This window comes from Rhamphochromis sp. 'chilingali', assembly GCF_963969265.1.
Source record: "Rhamphochromis sp. 'chilingali' genome assembly, chromosome: 9".
NCBI classification, from domain to species: domain Eukaryota; kingdom Metazoa; phylum Chordata; class Actinopteri; order Cichliformes; family Cichlidae; genus Rhamphochromis; species Rhamphochromis sp. 'chilingali'.
The window spans coordinates 13,909,795-13,924,541 of record NC_137936.1 but is presented as its reverse complement, the minus strand read 5'-3'; the positions used below and the strand labels follow the sequence as shown (position 1 = coordinate 13,924,541).

Genomic DNA, 14,747 nt, shown 5'->3' with positions numbered 1-14,747 from the left:
AGAACAGCTAAGAAATGGCTGTGAAGGCCTTGCAGCCATATATATTTATGTACAGTCTAAAGCACACGTTTCCTATAAAGTAAAAGCTTTTGCCCAAATTCATACTTCCACTAAAATAAGTGATGATAAAATAATGTTATTTAAGGATTAATTTAGCAGTGCTAATTACCTTCAAGAAACACCTTTGTTTAATTTTTGCATTAATTGTTACAAACTGCACTTAAGCACAAGGGAAAAAAACCCAACTAAAGTCATTAAGAGAAAAGCTCTTATTCAAAATGCACCCATTTGGTTTCACATTTCCTCAAGAGTAAGAGCGGTTCTGTTCTCTGAATAATGGATTCCAATGATTAACTTGACGATATAATATAAAATGTTGCCTTCAACACAAATGTTTTAGTCTAGTTAAGTGTCAGCATTTGCTGTTCGGGCCAGAGAAACGAGGGGGTATATAAAAAAGGGTTTTATTAGATGTATGAAAAGCCAAATTAGCATTTTTTTATTAAACTTGTTAAATGTGAGAAATGGACGACTTTAATGTGTGAATTCTGGCACATCTTAAACACACACATAAAAACACGTGGCCTTCTGTTGGTTTCTGCTCATATACCACTGAATATAAACATACCTCTTTGCATTAATTATAAAATGTCATTTGTCCATACGCTAAAACCATGTCAGGTTCTTGCTCTCATTTGCAGAGCTCCCATGAGCTCCCAGCTATGAAACTGCAAGGTTAGCTGCATCAATGCTGCCTCAACTGGGAAGTGATTAACATACAAGCCAGAGGAGGACAAATGGGGTGGGGGGCACCTAAAGCATTGCAGTTTGTTCTTATTTATTACAGCCCCCACAGCTGTGTGTGTGTGTGTGTGTTTAGGAAGCTGATTTGTTAATGTGTGAACGAATACAAAACTGCAAATTCATCTTGTGGCTGCTTCAAAAAAGGTTTTGTAAAACGTGGCCTGGATGCTTGAAAACGGGGACAAACGTGTGACAACTTGTGGGAAATATCAAATCATTTCAACTTCAGAGAACTTTGTTAGGATTCTGAATTCTCCAGAGTTGTGCGATGTGGTAAAACACTGCAGAACAGCCTTAGGCTGAACTCTCATTGGGCCCTATCCTAAATACTGTAAAGAACACTAAGTGCTCAACATCATCAAAAATTCTCCCAAAGTTGAAGTACTGACAGCAAAGCAGAGTCATCCCAAGTACCTGCTACTGAAAGCCATCGCCTGCAGCCACGACAGCAAAGAAGAATGTGCAAGCAAAGGCAGTTGTGTAACTGGACTGTTGAAACATTAAGTGTAACGGGGACAAAACACTTATCTCTATATGTCCATCTTTGGAGACAAAATCTTATGTACACAAACAAACTGGCACATAGTTTTCCACATTTCTAAAATTTGTTTCACCACTTTTTGCATGCTGCTGTTTGCGTGAAAGCCCCAAAGAGCAGGAAAATGTCAACTAGTGTAGTAAAACTCCTAATCCAGTATTGATTCCTGTGCTCAGGGTACGCTCCAGAAATTTGTGGATGACCTGTTTGAGACCATCTTCAGCACAGCGCACCGAGGCAGCGCTCTGCCTCTCGCCATCAAGTACATGTTTGACTTCCTGGACGAGCAGGCAGACAAACACTCCATATCAGACCCTGATGTACGGCACACTTGGAAGAGCAACTGGTGAGTTTGCGCGCGTGTGCAAGCTGTGAAAGGGCATGACTGGCAATATTTGATTGCTGGTTTGTGTTTTGTTGGCATTGGTGTTGCTCAGTAGGAACAATATTGGACAGTAAGCCAACAAATATGGAACACTTTTACATTGTTAGTGCAACAGAATGCACCACGCTTGTATTTTTCCCTGCCAGTTCTAGTATCTAATCACTCGAGACTGCTTGTTCAGTGTGTATGCAGCTTAATGCACTGGTGTGGTATCTCTGCACATTAATAGACCAGTCCTTGTAGCTCTGCAGCTCATCCTTTTTTCTTACTGCTTCCAGTCTTCCACTGAGGTTCTGGGTGAACGTGATCAAGAACCCACAGTTTGTATTTGACATCCACAAGAACAGTATTACAGATGCCTGCTTGTCTGTGGTGGCTCAGACCTTCATGGATTCATGTTCAACCTCAGAGCATAAACTAGGGAAGGACTCACCATCAAACAAGCTGCTTTATGCTAAAGACATCCCCAACTATAAAAACTGGGTAGAAAGGTATGTAAGCATGGTGGATTAGACGTGAATGTTACATTTGTGTGTTTTGTTATATTTCATACAAATATTCAACTGTTTTCGTCCAGGTACTACTCTGACATTTCCAGGATGCCGGCTATCAGCGATCAGGACATGAGTGCCTACCTCGCAGAGCAGTCACGCCTGCATGCTAACCAGTTCAACAGCATGTCAGCCCTACATGAGATTTACTCCTACATCATCAAGTACAAGGACGAGGTGAGATTTAAGTCTTAGTACTACCTAAGAGAAGGAAACAAAGCTGTACTAATGTTACATACTAAATACAAGCTGTTACTTTTGTCTGTATACAAAGACTTACCTTCAGTCTTATTGACATTTAAGAGGCGATTGGGGGACAGGGCTATGGCTCTTTAAATCCTCTTGCAGACCATTACATGTGGAAACCATTTGAATACAAGCGCGCTGATCCACACAGGTGTGCACACGGGTGTTCACTGCTCGTAGACTTAAATTACACCTTTCTTGGCTGCTACTTCAAAGCACATTGTGCGCTGTCTGTCCTGCGTGCTGCACAACAACATTGAATATTTAGTATTTATTGCTGTTTACACTTAGCTAGATTAATGCGATGGTGTTGTGTTTAGTATGTTGCTTTGTTTTTTGTTTTTTTTGCTTGTTTTCTATTCTTTTTCTCTCAACAGGTGATCCAGGAGATTCCCCCCCCCCCCTTTCTCACTGTCCCTCTCCCCTTCTGTTTTTCTTTTCCTTCCTCTTTCTTTCTCCCTTTCCTATCCCTCACTCATGTCTGTCCCGTCTGTAACAACTGAAAATAAAATAAAATAAATAATAAAAACAAAGGTCGATCAAATGGACCAATACGGCAATGCCACGATGATCCATTTGGAAAAGTAAATCCATTGGGTATCCTTGTTGGTCTTCAGACAACAATTCTGATGGCTAAAGAACCAAATGGGACAGGCGAAAAAAAAAAAAAAAAGACATTTAAGAGGCGATTTAGTCGGGCTAACTGAATAAATTAAACCAACTTTTGCATGCTTTATGACCCAGCCATGTGGGAGTCCTTATTCATCCTTATGTAGGAATAACATCTTTGTGCTTTGAAAGCAGGAGCTGTAAGTTTTTTTGCAGCATTTGCTGACCTCTAACCCCTTTTCCCCCCAGATCTTGTCAGCTTTGGAGCGAGACGAGCAGGCAAGGAGACAGAGACTGAGGAGCAAGCTGGAGCAGGTCATCGACACAATGGCGCTGACCAGCTGAGGACCATTGAGCACCTCCTGCTCCTCCTCACTCCTCCTCTCCATCTGTCTCTCTCCCACGTTCCTCTCACCCAGACAACAAACAAAACTCCAACCCCCAAACAATACGACAGACGAAACTGCAAAAGGACCGAGGCAGTATACTGCAAAATGGGGGGATTCGGCAGAGATGGGCGGGGCCTGTGTACGCTTACATGTGTATGTGTGTGTGTTTGTCTGCAGCTCCATACAGTGTGTCTGTGTGAGAGGCTAGGACACGGGACGTTTTTTCACACATACATACATGGAGAACATGTCAACTCGACAGCATTTGATTATTGTGGATGTCGGTGTTTGTGGTTTGCTTGATTTTGATTTCAGGAGTTTTGTTGTGATGACGCGATGGTCAGGAAAGAAACAACGGAAGCCTGGAAAGAACTCCATATACGGCATCATTAGCGGAACGGACCAATCTGTGATGAGCCAATGGAGAGAGGATCTCTCTAGGTCATGTGACTCCAGATGTCACAGTTAGAATTTTTTTTCTTTTTTGTATAAATGTAATCAACTGCCCACTCTCTGATCTCTCGCCACTTGTATTACTGCTGAATTTGCACAATTTACAGAAACGTTACAAAGCAAGACTATATAGATATTATATATAAATACAGCTACGTTTTTAAAGAAAGATTAGGGAGTAAACTTTTTTCTTTTTTTTTTTTTTCTTTTCAAACCAACAAATACAATAAAAATAAGACAAAACACGATTTGATGTGGACAAAAAAAACAACGAAAAAAGAAACAAAAAAGTCGTACTGTGCCATGTTTTCTTTGAATGTTGTTTAGTGCAAAGACATTTTGTTAGATGGAATGTGCTACCATATGATTTTAAATATGAACATGCCTAGTGACTGAAAAGAAGTTTTTGAATAACAACCCATCATAGGATCCTTGTTGAAAGTGACAAAGAAAAAACACAAAGTCGCCCATCTCCACATCTTCCAGGTAGAGTTCATGGTGTCACGGTGATAACATGAAGTTGCTGTTGTTTCTTATTCAATCAGTGCAATCTGTTGGTTTCACAAAGCCAAATATATACCTACAGGATGGTTGCTTTATCATGGCCACGTTGGTGTCTGTTTCTTTAATTCAAAGGTCAAGAGGTGACAGTTTTAGTGGCTCGTAGTTTAGTGACGGAACAATGAAGTAGCTACATTGCACTACCTTAAATATTCCTCTTTGCGCTGATACCACCCTGTCTAACTTTCCAGAGGTCATGCTTTTGTGTTAGCCATCCCTGAAAGGATCATTTTCTGACGGTTCTGCAGGAGCAAAGTCTTTATTATTTACAGACTCTGTTCATTCAGCAACCACAGTGAGGTCAAGTAGAACTTCACTGTGGAGAAACAAAGTCAGAAAAGCCATTTCCAGCCTCAAGCCACTTTCCCCCCTTTTTTCTGTTCTCACAACAGAGGTGCAAAGAAAAGACTTAGTGTTATTTCTCCACCTCGAGAACATATATGTTTGAGACATGGGTTTAAGCTTTCTGTCCACGAGGAGGGTATAGAAGTGTACAGAGGTGAGACACTTTGGTTCATTAGCTACACGAGGCTGAGTAATCCTCATCTTTGCCTGCAGCTCTTGTTTCAAAACTAGCCTACTGCCATGTGTGGCTTAAGCTTTTTATATTACTGCTCTCATAAGAGGATTTCTTTGTTTCTGTTTTTTTTTTAAGTCACGGTTTTTGACTTTATGGTGAGAAATAAGAGGGGTTTATTTCTGCTTGCCGAAAACCAAACTGGTCTGTATATTGTTTTTGTTTTTTTGTTGTTGTTGTTGTTGTTTCATTTGTAAATTGTATACTTTTTCATGATGAACAAAAGCTGTTTGCCATTTTTTTTGTAATCAGGTTGTTTTTTTTGGTTTTGTTTTTACTTTCATTTGTTATCTGTAAATTGTACATTTTATGGTACGCAGAAGACAAAAGTCTCTTCAGTTTGCCTGAAGTTGAAGTACTTGACCGAACTCAAGGTTTATTTTCCTGATCTCTAGGATCAAAATGAAATTGTTGAATCAGATGAGCGTCTGTGTTGTCGTGATGGAAATGTGACTTGCTGCTTTAACTCTTGTACCTTGTTTTTCTATCGAACATTAGGGCTGTCATTTTATGCTGATCATAAATGCTGTCCAATCCTCTTTTGTTTACTGTACATGTCTGAGATGCAACATGACTTCTACAGCTGTATGCTTACGAGCTTCATCCCAGTACTCGCTGGGACTTGATAGCTCACTATGTACCTGCCAGTCTTAAAGGGACCACTCTGGCCATGCTTGGATAGAAATTTCTCCTTTTCATGTCATCATGTTGGTTACACATGTTACATTATTTCTAATAGAAATGAAATCCTTCACTAAAATGTTCTTAGTCTATTATGAAAAACAAAAAAAGTAATCATATTTTGGATTTGTTTTTTTGTTTTTTTTTCCCCCCTTCTGACTTTTTACTGCATTCATACATTTTGGTGCTCTTTCTGTATAGATCACGTGGAAATGAATGACTGCTGAGACTCAGTGGTGCTGTTAACAGCAGTCCTCTGGATGGTCTGTATGAGTGCAGTAGGGACAAATTCACTCACTCCCTCATCACAACTGAGGCTGTGGTGTCCAGCTGATGATCTGTCAGGCTTTTCAAAGACACTTACACATTCTCAATCCATTCTCAGGTTCATGCTCCATTTGTGTCCTATTCCACTCGTAGCTCTGTTGATTAAACGACTGCTGGGGGAGTCGTGCTTGTTTATCATTTGCATGGCTACTTGCCTTTTAAATTGACCTTCTTCTCAAGTCCACATGTATTTTTTTTCCAGCTGCCCTTCTCTACTATTCATTTTTCACTGTTTACTTCAACAGCTGACTTGTGTTTATTGTTACTCGGTGGCCTAAGAGTGTAGGCTGTAGATTGAATTGCTGGGTTTGCTGCTGTTGTCAACCTTCAGAGTGAGTAGACTCAGCTCAAAGTCATGTTTAATTCTCAGCTTCATCACATTTTTGCCTTTTCAAACCATTGCTGAATCAAATGAAGTCCTGGCATCATTCTGTGTTTTTTTTCCTGCTCGCTTCTGATTCTTGGAAATTCATTATTTCTTTTTTTTTTCCTCCTTCAAAATGGAAGTTGCATAGAACCCACGGAAACGCAAAGCAAAGGAATTTCAAGTATAGTGGCTAAAGAATTTTAATACTACAATAACTGATACATTTTTAGAGTTTCAGACTTGAAGCGACTGTCACAAGTTTGCAGGTTAACATTCATTGTGTAAATATTCTGTTATTTCCTATTTTGCAGATTTACTACTTGTAAATAAACACGCATCAAGGAGAGATTAAACATTTTTTGCTAAATAATTTGTGGCTTGGATTTTATTTTTTTTATTTTGTCATCAGCCGTGTTTAGAGATGAAAATGTTGTTGTTGAGCAGCTTTGTTGATACATGTCTTGCATTAATCACTTGACAGTCTGCTGTACACATAATTTGAGATCCCCAAAATCCGCTACTCAAATGTTTACATTTATGCTGCCCCCCTCGATGGACGATTGAGTCACCCTCACAACTTTAAACAGTCTTTTGCCAGGAAAGTTTAGCTGCCTGCTTTACTCTGACCACAAGGCCCTAGTCACACCCAGGGGCAGATCTAGAGAAATTTTCTTAGGGTGGCAAAGAAATCAAATGGGGTAGCAAAATCAAAGCCTTTTTTCCCCAAACACATATGCAGGTGGTTACATATGGTTATAATGATTCAAATGCAGTAAGTATACACGTTTAAATAAATACATGTTTTAGTAAATTTTTATAACTTGAAATGCAAATATAAATTTTACATTTTGTAAACATATACAACTATTTATCTAAAAATGCAGCCAATACACCTGACATTTTTATTTTTATTTTGTACAACCATTTCAAAATATTACTAAAACTAAAATGAGAGAACAATCTGGTGTCGCAATAAGATGCCCCAAAAATTATGTGTGCCAGTAAAAAAAAAAAAAAAAAAAAGTTTTTCCACCAAAAGACAGAGGAGAACAGCACCGGGATAAACCTGCAGGCCTGACAACAGGTGTATCACTCCGCTGGTTTTCTACTTAGTGACAGTGTTTACAAATGTGCCTTTGTGACATTCATTAGTGCCCTCACTGACAAAACAAAATAACGACTACACAAGACAACACACTAACTATACACTCCACACTAAACGTTATAAATCTCCTATATCTAAAAACTCTCTTTCACACTCGCTCGCTCTGTCTCGCTGGCGTTACCATCACTCCCAAAACTTTCCCCTCTTCCTAAACAACCAAATCCCACGTGTTGACATTTATTTTTAATTGGTCGACATGGTACATTCTTCCACCGATAGCGTTAAAACGGTTTTAAGCTACTGAAAACAAGAAAAAAGCCGGTCCGTGTTATGGGCTGAACCATTTGTTAATGGTTGAGGGGGGTGGGGGGCAGAGCGTGTGTAACACTATGCAATATTTTCAGTTTTAGCATTTATATTCACTGTTGACTGTAACTACGCTCAAAGTGTTAATGCGATCTTGTTTTAATAAACACTGTCATATGCAAAACTAGGATGGCACTTGGGGTGACAAGGGATCATTTTAGGGTGGCCCTTGCCACCCCATGCCACTCTTCTACAGAGATGGATGCGTTACTGTAATCCGATTACTTTTTTCAAGTAACGAGTAAAGTAAGGGATTACTATTGCAAAAACGGTAATTAGATTACCATTACTTTCCCGAAGGAACGCTGCGTTACTGCGTTACTAAAACCGTGATTTTTTTTTGCGAGAATGTCGCATGACAGTGACGTAAGCAAGTGCAACGTTCATGACAACAGCTGTGTGCAGATCAACAATGGATAATATATCGAGTGCGGGAGAGAGTATGAGCGTGCAGCGTTTAAAGCGTGGAAGTAGGGGAGACCGGGGATAGTTGTAACGTGGGTCAGTTGTAACACTTCCAATTTCTCCAATCAGGGCTAAGTTTCAAATGATGTGACTCATCCTGTGCATGCCCAATTCAGTTCTGCTATCACATGTGAAAAATCAGCACATTTTGTCAAACACAGACAATTTAACATGAAAAAAAGTAATTTGTATGCCAAAAAGTAAGTTTTTCTACTTTATTTCAATTTGTGATAGCATTATCTGCTTTGCAGTTAAACTCATCAAACTTAAATTATGTTATTTGTATGTCTATGGGGATGTATTCTGTGTAGGTCTTTAGTGCTAATGTTTTAGCCGTTGGCTGTAATGTTAGCTAGTTCATGGCTATAGGAGTCTGGGTCAGTTGTAACAGCAACAGTCTGGGTCAGTTGTAACAATAATGCAGATGTTACAACTTGCCACACTATTACTTTAACTTATATTAAACAAGTTGGGGCAACGACATCAGCAGAGAGAGGTTCACTGGTCGCTTTTGTATATGCGGTTAATGCCATTGGCAACACAATTACTTCACTGTTTGTGTTCCCACATTATGCAGACCACTGTGTCAGAGATGGACCAGTAGGAAGTACTGGTAGTGGAAATAAATCAGGATGGGTGCAAGAAACAGATTTCCTCATCTTTCTGAAGCACTTTGCAAACCACACCAAGGTAAGCCATGATAAAAAGTAATGGAATTGCGATGCTGGTGAACAACTACATTTTTTCAGCTTCATTGTTATGTTCAAAATTGGTGCAAGAGTTGTAGGTTATAATGCCCACTGAGCCAATGAGGCCAAACTCAAGGAAGACCAACCAAAATTAATGAAATATTCATTTGCAGAAAATTCCATAATTTGTCTTTTTTGGGGGGTTGGAATATGTTCAAAAGCTAGATTTCTGCATTCTGTCACACACACACATAGCTACATAAATGGATGTAAGTGCATTCATGTGTTGAATAAACAAAGATTACATGTTAATGTTTTGTTAGTACCCTTATTTCATTGTGTTACATTTTACCCCAGGATGTGTTACAACTAACCCAGACTATGGGGTTAATTGTAACATTTCACTCTTTGTGTTTGAGACCATACCATGCAATGGGTAATTGTGCTGCAGAGAAAATAGCTGCATTATTTAATAGCAGAGACATGTAAATACTTTGCATTACATTTTGAATCCACTACCTTAAAAGAGCTTCAATTTACAGACAGAAATGTCAAAAATGTTACAACTATCCCCGGTCTCCCCTACTGACCTTACTTTGAGTTTGATTCCATAAAAAGTGACAAAAACATTAGTGTCCATCGTGCGTGGGAAGAAAACTTCTTTTTACAGCGAAAAAAACCCCTAAACTTCCAAGCAAGCACCGAGTGCGCAACAAGGTAATGGGAAACTCACAGAAAAACTCGCAGATTCTTCCACTGACCGCTGCGGCACACCTGCACCAGGGTAAACCTCCGCCTACACTACTCCTGCTTTACAGGTGAAAATAGAGCAACAGGACCGCTGAGTCTTTGACTTTATTTATTTTCTGCTGTGTTTTACAGCGTTCCTACGGGAAAGTAACGGTAATCTAATTACCGATTTTGCAATAGTAATCCCTTACATTACTCATTACTTGAAAAAAGTAATCAGATTACAGTAACGCGTTACTGCCCATCTATGTCAGTAAGTAGTTTGATTTGGCAGAATTTTGCACCAGCTGCCCTTTCTGATGAATCCCAAAGGGATTTTCTGTCTCCTCCAGGATCAAACAGGATCTTTCACTTATTAGCCAAATGTGGAACCTCACCACACTATGGAGCCACACTAGCTGCACCAGAAAGCAGCACAGTAATGTTACAGTAAATATTCACCTGCACATGTTTAAAAATTATATCTTGTAAAGTTCTGCACATCATCAGAACTACTTGAGTTGGAAAACATCACGATCTATTTGTTGACTTGTGTAAAACTTTTTATACCTTAAGAAAGGAAGCTTATGTTGACTTGGTTAGTGTGATGCCGCTGTTAAGTTTAATTCCATTTTGGGGCTTGCAAAAGGGGCTCCTTTAACAGTGATCAGTGTTTCTATTGCGGATCATTACAGTTGTTGGTGGTACTGAATCATTTTAGGAATGTATTTCATGTCATCAGGAGTAATCTACGGTGGCCCTGAGAGATCAAATGTCCTGCAACTTAAGATCGTCAAACAAAAACGTACTGCAAAAGCACACAAGACACAAAATAATAAAACAACTGTTTAGGTTATTGTCTCCCAAAAATGCTTAAAAACTAAACCAGAACTACTAGAGTTGGCAAACTCTCACATTATTCACGTCATACTGTAGATACATGTTTGATATTAGCTGTTGTGTTTTGAGGCTTCTGGAAGCTTTTAGGATTTTTTTCTGTTTCCATTGTTTATTCAATTTTAATTACATTTCTTCTATTTTTGTTGTGTTTTATTCGACTTCCTTTGTGTCTTCTGTGCTTTTACAGCATTTTTCAATTTGCAATGTGTTTAACACAGTTTGTGAGGATAATCTGGTCTCTTTAATACTATATTGTGTTAAACCAGGCCAAAAAAGAGAGTAGTTTTAAAAACGTTTAAGCTTGGGTGGGTATTGAAGATCTTTTATTAAATTTTCCAAGTGCAAAATGCAGGACCTCTCATGTGGCTTGAAAATTGTTATACCTTGGGTAGCACCATGGTAGACATTTTTTCAATTGATGCTCAGCCTTCATATTAATTCCAGCGCCTTAATAGGCTGTGTCATTTAGTATCAAAGAACTGAGGATCAAAATGTTCACATTAAAGAGGAACCTTCTTGTCAGCACAATACCTTCCCTTCTCCATCTCCCTGCCTTTCATAACATGACCGGCATCATTAATCATTCTTACGGGACTGTACTTGAGCTGCTGGTGGGGGTTTTATTCTCTGGAGGTGCTAATACTAACACATTTACCTTCTAACCATACATCATGCTTGCATTGCCCTCAGCTTACATGGTCACTTGCGTGGAAGAGTGGCTTTGAGCGTATAACAACAGCAGATCATCAGGCAGCTCAGAGCGGCCAGACCAGTGATTTTCACGGCATCTATTTTGCAACTGAAAAGAGAGGCATAGGAGAAGACACCAAAGTACCTTGTCCCTTCTTTTTTTTCTTGGCTTGCCCTGACCCGTTAGCACTCCCCCCGCCCGCCAGCGCATTCAATGAGCTCAGATTGACAAAAAATGTTATCGTTCACACCATGTGTAACCATCCGGGCTAATTCAATTAAAATTCCATCCGAGGAAGAACGCTGAAATTGCGTAATGGTCGTGGGAGCACTGAATCTCGTAATGATCCTGTCAAGAGGCAAATGATCTTGCCGCGCGTACATTATGATAAATTCCTTGCAAAGCACAAGATGCTCGTTTCTTCACCCACCCACCTCTCTTCTTGCATGCAGAATTCTATTGCCATAGTTAATAAAGCCATGATCTATATTTGCCCCCCTCAACTCTACTTTCCTTTTTAATCTCTTTTAGCTACAACTGAAGAGGGCACTGTGTTTTATCACGCACTAAAACCCGGTGAAATTGAAATTCTATTTTAACCGAGGAGCCTTTTGGTGTCTGTCAGTGTGCGTTGCATCAAGTGGATGGTGGAACCGGGGCACAATGAGTGGCAGTGGTATCTATAGGGCCCCTAAATCCAGTGAGTGGTTCAGTGGCTGCTGGCGAGGCAAAGGTGACAGCTGGAACTGGTTGGGGACGCTGTGAGATGGATTACTGTCAAGGTTCTTAACTTAGGGTGCACACACACACACAAAAAAATAAAAATAGCTGTGTGTCTGTAGAGACCCACAGTAAAGGAGAGGAGTGGGTGTTAAGTACAAGAGCTGCCAACCTTCAGCCCACCACAGATGTATACAGTCATGCCATGCAAAGCTCCCCAAGGCAAGTGCAAGTCTGAAGCATAGTGAGTACTAAGTAATGTGTGAGGTTAGCTGCTAATGGCTCAACTGTGACATGAATCCAAACGCTCGCTGAAAGTCAGCGATGAATGAAAAGAATATATGCAGGGAGTCTTTTGCAGCTCCCACAACTTTACAGGGCTTTAAAAGGGGCCGCAGGCCTGAAGCATCACTTAGCTAAAGGTGCTAAAGGCGCTGACGAAATCTGCACAATGCCACACAACAGACAGGGAAAGTCAGCATGTGGATGGGCTCTCTCCCACAGCCCAGAGACATGCAGTTAGTGGAGTTAGTGAAACTGATGCTTCTAAATCGCCCATAGGTGTGAATATAAGCGTGAATTGTTGTCTGTCTCGCTGTATTAGCCCTGGAACAGACTGGCAATCTGTCCAGGGCATACCCTGCCTCTTGCCCTATGACTGCTGGGATAGGCTCCAGCCCTCTCCCCCAAGACCCTGAATTGGATAAGTGGAAGAAGATGGATGGGTGGATTTGCAGCTTGTTGTGTCTCAGTGGCCGAAACACTGAGATGTTTCAAAATTTTTACTCTTCACTTTTTAAGAGACGAAGACGTGCACAACTCGGACAGAGAGCAACGATCATCTTTGACCCGAGGAGGAAGCTTAGGGGTACATCACTCACCATCTTAACAATGCTTTGATTGCAGCCATTCCCAGCTCTCTGTGAATGGTACTCACGGCCATTGATACGTGGTCATGGCAATTTGCATATTAATGATCATGAAACTGACCTCACGGCCCATTCTTAATCAGTGGTGCTAGTACTGGTCATCATGCAAATGTTTCTTTATAAGGCTGGGGAAACTTGGACTGGGTGACTTCATGTTTCTCCCAATGAAAACGCACCGCCCAGATCAATAGAATCAACTTTTAGTATGATATCTACATTCTAGCTGAACAGTAACAGTCACTCATGTCTTTAATGAACATGAGGTCAGTGCGGCAACATAACTGTACTGTAAACGACAAGAAGTTCAAATGAAGCTGTGACACGCTCTTAGTTCTGTTGATAATGTGTGTGTGTGTGCAAACTTATTACACACGTTCACCTGTGTGCACGGTCCATGTTTATATTTAATGCAGTTATAGATTCCCTTACTGTGTAGTACTGTGTTCCAAGTTCCACTTTATTGTCACTTCAACCATATACAGTTTAAAAATACACAGTGAGGCGAAACAACGTTCCTCCTGTGTGATCACTGCACAGAGAGAAATAATTACAGAAATCCGTATGGCAGGTTAAACATTGCATTATGATAAATCTCTGGCTGTCTTTTATTATTTTGTTTTGAACGCAAAATTAGAAGCCAAACATTACAATCAATCACTTTAATCGTGATTCATAATTGCTTATTTCTATAAAACTGCAAACAGTTTTAATAAATTCATTTCACGGCTGATTAATACTTGTCCTCCAGGTTTCTGATGGAAAAATGGAAAAGCAAACAACGATTTAGCTGTTTGCTGGTGTATTTTAGGTCTTCTCCGCTCTGAATGCAGAGTGCATTTGGAATGTCGTCAGAGATCACACACTGGCACGTCGCACTCGTCTTACCGAAGATCGTTTCTTTTTCTGTTTTGGTTTCAATTACTTTCCACAGAGACTAAGCAAAAACATGTTTGACCCAGACTTTACATCCTGAGATATTAGCAATCTGAATGAGAATTATTCTATAATGTTTATATTAAACCTGCCCTCTATGTGACCAGCAGTCACTGCTTTATTACAGGGATGGTATCAGTGGTGCCAGTAAAAAATTTCTTCCTCAACCACACTGCTGAAAATTGTGGACATCTTCTCAGCCTTTATTTCATCAGACCAGAGGATTTTGCTTCTCCTGGTGTAAGAAGTGTTCAGGTGAATTTGAATATGACTTCTGTGTGACCACTCTATTTGTAAGGTTCTCCCATCACCAAATATTTCATGTAGTGGCCATTTGGTTGCTGGTTACCCGCCTGACCAAAGCCAGTCTTTGACCTTGCTATTGTATTATGTTTTATTATTGTTACTATTTGAGTGTAGATTCATGAGAAAAATCACTATAAGACGAGTCTGAAATATAACTGAAAATGAACCTATTTGGGGAAAATGAGAAATCTGAGGTAGTAGGGTTTTATTCTAACAGAGTTCTATGATTTTAGAAATGACAGGAGGTCAACATGAACTCCTTCTAGTGTTAAAGGATATTAAAGCCCTCCAAAACCCTCCACTGTGCTGCATGTAGACATGTTTCAGTGAAGAGGAGGCGGGTGCTCATTCTACACATTTTCTTTCATATTAAAAAAAAAGTATTTATATATGTGGAAGACCTACTATTAATTGGAAGCCATTGTG

General features: G+C 39.9%; 1 protein-coding gene and 1 long non-coding RNA gene across 5 annotated transcripts in view; one reads left to right on the top strand and one right to left on the bottom strand.

The window, feature by feature from the left end:
- The window catches only part of plxna1b (plexin A1b), a 184,468-nt gene extending 180,285 nt beyond the window's left edge, over positions 1–4,183 (top strand). For all 4 annotated transcript variants that reach the window (XM_080892383.1, XM_080892381.1, XM_080892382.1 and 1 more), the window contains exons 29-32: positions 1,519–1,688; positions 2,006–2,218; positions 2,305–2,455; positions 3,383–4,183. In XM_080892383.1, the coding sequence (XP_080748509.1) occupies positions 1,519–1,688; positions 2,006–2,218; positions 2,305–2,455; positions 3,383–3,478 (630 nt within the window). In that variant the 3' untranslated portion in view covers positions 3,479–4,183. The remainder of the gene's footprint in view (positions 1–1,518; positions 1,689–2,005; positions 2,219–2,304; positions 2,456–3,382) is intronic.
- The window catches only part of LOC308403132, a 32,340-nt gene that overhangs the window by 11,764 nt on the left and 5,829 nt on the right, over positions 1–14,747 (bottom strand). The window lies entirely within an intron of this gene.